Below are 7,572 nucleotides of genomic sequence, written 5' to 3'. Positions count from 1 at the left end.
AGTCAGCCTCTCAGCTGAATTCTTAAAATCCCTATATATCACAATCAGCTCCTTAACTGTAAAATCAATGTGGAGTATAACATGTTGTCAATGTGGTTGTCACTGGAGGGAAGACTGCAAAGTATGACAGCTACACAGCTCAGCCTGCCAATGATAAAAATAAAATCATAAAGCTCTTTACTTAGATGTAATTGTTTATAGAACTAACTATTGAAAATGAGAACAGGGAGCATCTTTTTCCTTAAGATCTCTGATTCATATTTCAAGCCATTTCATTACAACATTAAAATTGGATGGTAGTTTCATTGTGGCAAATGAAATTATCTTTTATGGAAGGCTATTTTGCTCATCTACTTCAAAAGTTCAGTCTCTACTTAAAATGAAGGCACAGAATTATCATTAATCTTTTTTAATCACCAGCCTAGAAACATGTATTTATATATTTACCTGTACAGATTTTAGGGGGCCTATTCACCCACACATATCCCGGAATATTCATTAATGTTCCGGGATATGTACCTAGGTTACTGCTCATTAAAGGTAATGAGAGTTGCATGCTTTGACTGGAAGCTCTCTACCTAAGCAGAATAGACCCCTGTTCATCGTAAGCCATCTATTTTTCCCCCCTGAGACCTCTTGGTGGTGAAATTATAAACATCGACAAAATGTGGTGTCAATTATAAACTGCAGAAACTATTGGCTCCATCCCGCAGCAGTCCAAGATCTGCCCACAAGGGGAGCATGATTCTGTTGTCACTTAGCCTCAGCCTTCCTCACACATGACATTACCTCACCCCTTAACTATAATGTAATATGAAGTTGCATGCTGCTTTATACAGAGGAAGAGCCACAGTTATGGAATAGTAATACTTTTGCCTGTGCTGACAGAAGAGAGATATCTTTACATTGGGACTTTTTCCATAACAACACTGTAACAGATTACTCAAAGGAAAACGAATAGGTTTTGTTGTTAATCTCAGCCAAGGATCATCTGAGCACAGATATTTCAAATAAACATATGAGGTAATAGCACTATATTGTTAGGCACTATATAAATTAATAAAATAAATAGAAATAAAATGATTTTTCCTATTAAGGACAAACTGGCTATTAGTAAATCTATCATCCATACTTAGCCCCATAAAATCATGGCACAAGCAAAGGCACTGTAGTGGTCTCATGCTGAACAACTATTGTATAACATGTAAGTTTTGCCTTTACCTCTTGTGAATGAGCATAGGATGTAGGTATGAAATCAGGGGCCTTTGAATCATTTGAGCCAGATGACAAAACCATTTTTGTTGAAGTGATGCCCAAAAGAAAGGTGTACTTTAAAGACAGTATAAAGAAGTTTACCCCATGGACTCAAGGAGAGCATGAATGCCAACTCAACAATTCCACTGTGCATGGGATCAAAGACCTTTGAAGAGATATTGCCTTCAGAAAGAGGGAAAGGTGTGCATGAAGCAGCACAGCAGTACTGTGAGAAAACTAGATCTTGGATCTTTATGAAAAGCTGAGTAGACAAAATGTTAAAATGTTGTTGGGGGGGTTGTATTTTTCCGTATGACCATGAACATCAGGTCATTAAGCTGCTATGCTAAATCCAGTTGGCAGTGTTTCCTGTATTTGAAGAGGAAATTGAATGAATCCTGTGAGAAACCATCAATATGTGGCCACTTAGGGTTCCATGCAGACAGTTTCAGATGTGAACTGCCTTTGGGAGACTCTTCAGTGAATGAGGTTCTGAGATAATGGTAAAATCCACAGCTGACATACGCCTTGGGAGCTATGGTCACCTGGCCAAAATGGAACTTAGAAGTGTCCCTGCAGCTTGGTTGTTAATCTTTCTAGTCGTTCTGGATGTTTGAGGGAAGGTAGGAAATACATAACCCTAGGCATCTGACCAGAGGAAAAACAAGGCATCCACTCACCAGGCATGTAAGCCAACCTGAAGAACATATTTTGTTCACTTCGTGTTGGACAAATCCTCCTGTGAAAGGAAGGAACCACCTCCAACCAATCTCAAACACTAGTGGGCTAGATGCCAAAAAATGGAAACTGAACCAGCAACAGTTGAGCTTGTCAGTGTAACTGCTGGTCTTAGGGTAGATGTATATGTTTTGGAGGGACAGAGCCAGATGTTCCAAATGCAACAGGATCTTGCTATTTAGGCTTTTTGCTTTTCATTTCACCTTGATGGTTAAGATAAATCCTCATGGTTCTGGAGCCACTCTCCATGTGGATGGTAATAAACTATGGAAGAATACATGAAAAGAGGCTGATTGCTTCACTCCCCACTGCTCACAGCTTCAAGCAGTTGATGCTCAGCTGCAACTCCTGGGGAGACCACTTGTCCTGAACCATATTTATACCTATCTGAGCTCCCCACCCTGACAGGTTGGCATTTGTGGTCATTTGGGTTCCTGGCAGATCTGCCAGTTATTTGTCTTTGAATAGTTGATGGGTGAGGGACGCTCCACCAACACAGGTAGTGCTGCACTTCTGGGAATAAGTGCAATAGGTAGTCCATTTCCTGAGTTTAATTCCAGTGACCAATCAGAAAATTGTGAAAGGGCCAGAGGTAGAGCTTTGGGATCATTTCCATATGATCCCAACAGGTCTACAAGCCAGAGGCACTAGTGTGCTGAAATCTGTTGAGTGCAGGAGAAATGATTGATGAGAACATGAATTTTGTTTGTTTTTTTCCTCAGAAAATACCACAAAGGCCCAAGATGGTTTTGAAGAATTCTCCCTGATGTGACAGCACCTGGGGGAATTAGGGAGAAATCCTACAGATAAACTACTGTAAGAACCTAGGACATTCCAGTCTGACAAATGTGAAGTGATGAGCTGTGCTTATGATTGCTTCTTTGTCAACAGGTATTTGGATGGCCCTTTTCCTTAACATGGTTACAAAAATGGCTGTTACAATGGTAAACACCCATGGAGAGAACGACAGGCTGAAGGACATTGTCTGGAATTGATATTGTTTGTTTCTGACTGCAAAGTTGAAATTTGTGATGACAGATGTGTATCGGCACATGCAGACCATGGGAGCGCACATAATTTTCTGCATGTTCCAGATGCACTAAGATCAAGAAGTTTTTTCTAAAGCACATGTGGAAACAGTAATTTCCCACTGTTTATAACTGGGTCAAATCTTAGAGACAGCAAAAAGCATCTCTCTGACCTCAGGACTATCCCTCTGTTAAATTTCAACCCTTTGGGGCTGTTATCAGCTGGTGTATTTTAGAGCAGCCTTAAGGCTACACTAAAAGTATGATGGGGTTGGGGCTGGCATAAAACTGGCTTCAAGAGCTGTAACTAACTCCTTGGCAGCTCCCCCTCTCAGCCCATCCAGAATGTTCACTATGAAAGAAAAGCATTAAATAAGATTAATATCTTAATTCCATAAACTTGAGGAGAGATTCCATTTTATTCTTAGATGCAGTGCATGAAATTCTGATCTCAGTTACTCAGCATAAATCCAGAGAAATTCAATTGTTTTCAATAGAGTTAATCCAGATTTACACCCAAATAACTGAAAGCAGAATTTAGCCAAGAAACTTGCTGAATTGTTTGTATTTGTCTGGCAGCAAATAGTCTGACATTATGCTCACCAAGATCACTGGAACAAACATCTTTTATTAACACATGTTTAACAGGTTTTAAAATATTCATAGGAAATGTACATTATTGTTATTTGGCACTGGCAGGTTAGACTTTTAAAAATGCATGGAATCAGTTACTGGTGTCAGACTGATGTAAATGAAAAAAATATTTGAAATATCTATTAACATTCTCTTCAGCATCTACCTTTATATTATAATAATTTTTTTCCCAGACAACAGATTTTTTATGTTGATATTTACTGAATTTCCTCTCATCTTTTCTGATTTCTTGCTAGTTGGATGAAACAGCTATTATAAGGAAAATATATATGTGGTCAAATCCTCAGCTGGTGTAAATTAGTGTAATTGTATTGACAAACAGAGTTACAGCTATTTATAGTAGTTGATCAGGCCAATATACCTATATATGTGATCTTTCTATGGATATTTTGTGCTACAGAGGCACATATTTGTGGGGTAATACTCAAATATGGACATGGGAACATGTCTTTATTTTACCAGGTTAAGAGATACAGGAAATTTCAACTGTCAAAATTGCACTTTAAAAAGTCAGAGGATATTGGTTAGAAAGACCAGGTATTAAGTGTAGCTCTGGCAATAAGCTGTCAGTATAGGTGGCTTTACAAGCAACACATTGAAGCCTTGACAGAAATACTACTTATGCCCATTGCCAATCATTCAGTCTTTGTCAATTGAATTGAACATCCTTTCAGAGATGGCAGCCTTCCACAATGCACCAAAAATACAGAGTCCTTTCACCATTATAGAGGTGTAAGCTGTGTTGGTAAATTACAAACACAGAAATTGTTGGATACTAGAGATACATCAGCATATATTCTTTATCGATGCAAATGGAGCAGGGCATGGGAATGAAATGCATGGTCACTGAGAGGATAGAGTTTATAACTGTACTACAAAAATAATGTTTTTCAAGATGAAAAACCAGATGTGGCAGCAACAGTTTAAGAAGCAAATGAATAGCAATTTTCAAAACATTAGAGCTGGGCAAATATCAATGGAAAGCTTTCCATTAATTTTTCTTCAAATGGTTAAATGAATTCACCTCAGCCACATCACACCCCTTTTGTGTCAACTACCTACGGACATTAATGGAATCAAATTGTTCATAAAAATGTTTGCAGAAGGTAAAATTCATTCCTTTACAGAAGGCACAAGTCCTATGCACCAGTAAAATCCCATTTATGGGCTTAAGTGGGAATAAAGTGGAGCATAGGTCTTGAAAAAGCTCTGTGAACAGGAGTGAATTTCACCCAAAAAGCATATTTAGAAGTTGCCACACACATATTTGCAGAAACTCTATTTTAAACTCATACATCAATGACTGAGCTCAATGTGTACCCATCCCATACAGGAAAAAAACCAATATCGTGCGATTTAACTGACCATTGTCAGCTAACTATTATAGTCTGAACAACAAATATGCACAGATAACTGTTCAGTCAATCCACAGTTTAAAAAAAAACAACAAAAATGTATTAAGTAATTTTACAGAACAAGTGCATTAAAGGAAATTATGATTTGATCAAAAAAATTTTATAGGTAGAAAAGAGGCTAAGTTTCTGGTTCCGCAAAGACTGGCTCATATACTGAACTTTATTCATTCATGTGAGTAGTCCCATTTAAGTAGGGCGACTCAAGTGCTTAGATTTAAGCACTTGTGTGTTTCCAAGATTGGGGTCTACATTTGTCTGATAAGTTACCTCTTGTAATTATTTGCCTAGCTGTAAAAAAACACGTCTCCAACTGATGATATATTAAGACATATTTCTGTTTGAGATATTTTCTGAATACAGGTTTCAGAATGGTAGCCATGTTAGTCTGTATCAGCAAAAACAACGAGGAGTCCTTGTGGCACCTTAGAGACTAACAAATTTATTTGGGCATAAGCTTTTGTGGGCTAGAACCCACTTCATCAGATGATTGGAGTGGAAAATACAGTAGCAGGTATAAATATACAGCACATGAAAAGATGGTAGTTGCTATATCAAGTGGGAGGTCAGTGTAACGAGACAATTCAATTAACAGTAGGATACCAAGGGAGGAAAAATCACTTTTGTAGTGGTAATGAGAGTGGCCAATTTCAAAAAGTTGACAAGAAGGTTGACATGAAAGCTTATGCCCAAATAAATTTGTTAATCTCTATAAGCTGCCACAAGAACTCCTTGCTGTTTTTTCTGAATACAGTCTACTTTGATCTTAGAGAAAGGGGTGGAAACAATGAGGAGCCACAAATGGTGGCTAGTTTATACCCCAATTAATTGTGTAACTTTAGGCCTGATTCTGTTTTCACAAGCAGTGTAAATCTGGAGTAAAAGGAAAAGCAGGACCAAGAAGTTGGGATTTTATTTTTTCAATTACAAAAAATATTTTTCTCTCAGAATTTCTCTTATTTATTAAATGAGTTATATGACAGGAGGCATCTCTTAGGCAAAGATTTTGATTGTTCTGATATCTGGTATACTGGGGTCATTAGCTAATGATTTGAAAAATGCAAGAAAACATTTTTCAAAAGCAACAGCACACTTCAAAAAGTGTGGCTATGGCTATACTAGATACCTTCATTACACAGCCATTGGACTTCAGCTACGCTGTATCTGAGATATATGTGCATTTGTATGTTTGGTAAGTGCACACCTTCTCATGTGTTGTTTTTATATTGCACCTAGTACCTCTGCAACGTATGTCAGTTAAAATGGCTACATTCACACCCTTATCTTTAATGTCAAACAAATGCAAGTAGAGTGAGTTTGCAAAATATGGACCAATTAATGCCAGACTTAGTGGATGAGTCAAGGGGCTGGCAATAATAACTGTGCCTTCTTCTTACTGATCACTTGTTTGAAACAGTATCCAAAAGTCCCACAGAAAGCTGCTGCACTACGTAGGTGGCATCAGCCCAATGACCACAAAATAAATGACATCCTTTACATGCTGAACAAGATGACAAGGCTATATCTTCATTTACTACTGACTTCAATACATTTACTGATGTAAATAAAATCAGAATCTAGCTCACAGAATGCAAAAAAAAACAAAAAAAAAACCCACCCTCACTCTAACAAACTATACACACTAACAAATATTTTTCTCTATCTGCATATGGCCATATGTGAATAGAGAGAGAGATTATATAATGAAATGAGTTATTTCTCTGAAAAATATTCCTTTACATCCCTTTATTAAACAGTTCCCACAACTCATACAAGATTTTTTAGGTGTTTTTATTACTGTAGCTTAGCTCTCAGGGAGAAAATATGTTATTACTATTAAGCTAATAAAATGAGATAAAAGAAAAAGAAATCATATGCAATGCTAGTTTAGCCAGCAGAAGAATATGCATTTGTATTATCTGCTAACAGATGTTTAAAATAAGTGGGACTGAACTGTGTATTTTTGCAAGCTACTTACTGTCCTCTGCTGTAATCATTGGAGTCCAGTCACTATATGTATTACCATAACCATTGGAGACTATCATTCTCATCTCGTACACTGTATATGGCTGAAGATCTTTGACTATGTAGCTTAAGGAAACAGAGGAACTGGAAAATAACCTGGAAAGAAATGAAGAATGAGTTATAAAATCTCCAAAATACAAGGGGGTGGGGTAGAAAAGAAGACAAAGCCACCCTAGGGGTGAGCCACCTCTAAAATAATTTTACTTCTCTTCACTGACAATTTACAGTAGATTTTTATTGTTTGCATACTCTAGAATATCATCAGTGGAATTCCTAGGCCTCATCTGGAGTCGATAACTGGGTAAGCCTGGAGCGTTATTGCGAACTGGTGTAGACCAGACAACCTGAAGACTGGTCGGTGTGGCAGATGAAAGCCTGGGAGGCAGCATGCCATCTGGAGCTGTCGAAAAACATGGATGAATTAGAGCAGAGAAAACCGTGGAGAACATATGCTGGATGGA

General features: G+C 37.7%; 1 protein-coding gene across 1 annotated transcript in view; it reads right to left on the bottom strand.

Annotated features, from left to right (window-relative positions):
* USH2A (usherin) overlaps positions 1-7,572 on the bottom strand; it is a 624,012-nt gene that overhangs the window by 185,573 nt on the left and 430,867 nt on the right. The window contains exons 40-41 of the mRNA XM_045011456.1: positions 7,361-7,511; positions 7,065-7,207 (exon numbers count right to left, since the gene is read on the bottom strand). Of these exons, the coding sequence (XP_044867391.1) occupies positions 7,065-7,207; positions 7,361-7,511 (294 nt within the window). The remainder of the gene's footprint in view (positions 1-7,064; positions 7,208-7,360; positions 7,512-7,572) is intronic.

Source organism: Mauremys mutica, chromosome 3 (genome assembly GCF_020497125.1).
Source record: "Mauremys mutica isolate MM-2020 ecotype Southern chromosome 3, ASM2049712v1, whole genome shotgun sequence".
NCBI classification, from domain to species: domain Eukaryota; kingdom Metazoa; phylum Chordata; order Testudines; family Geoemydidae; genus Mauremys; species Mauremys mutica.
The sequence above is the reverse complement of the archived record's forward strand: the minus strand, read 5'-3'. Positions and strand labels throughout refer to the sequence as shown.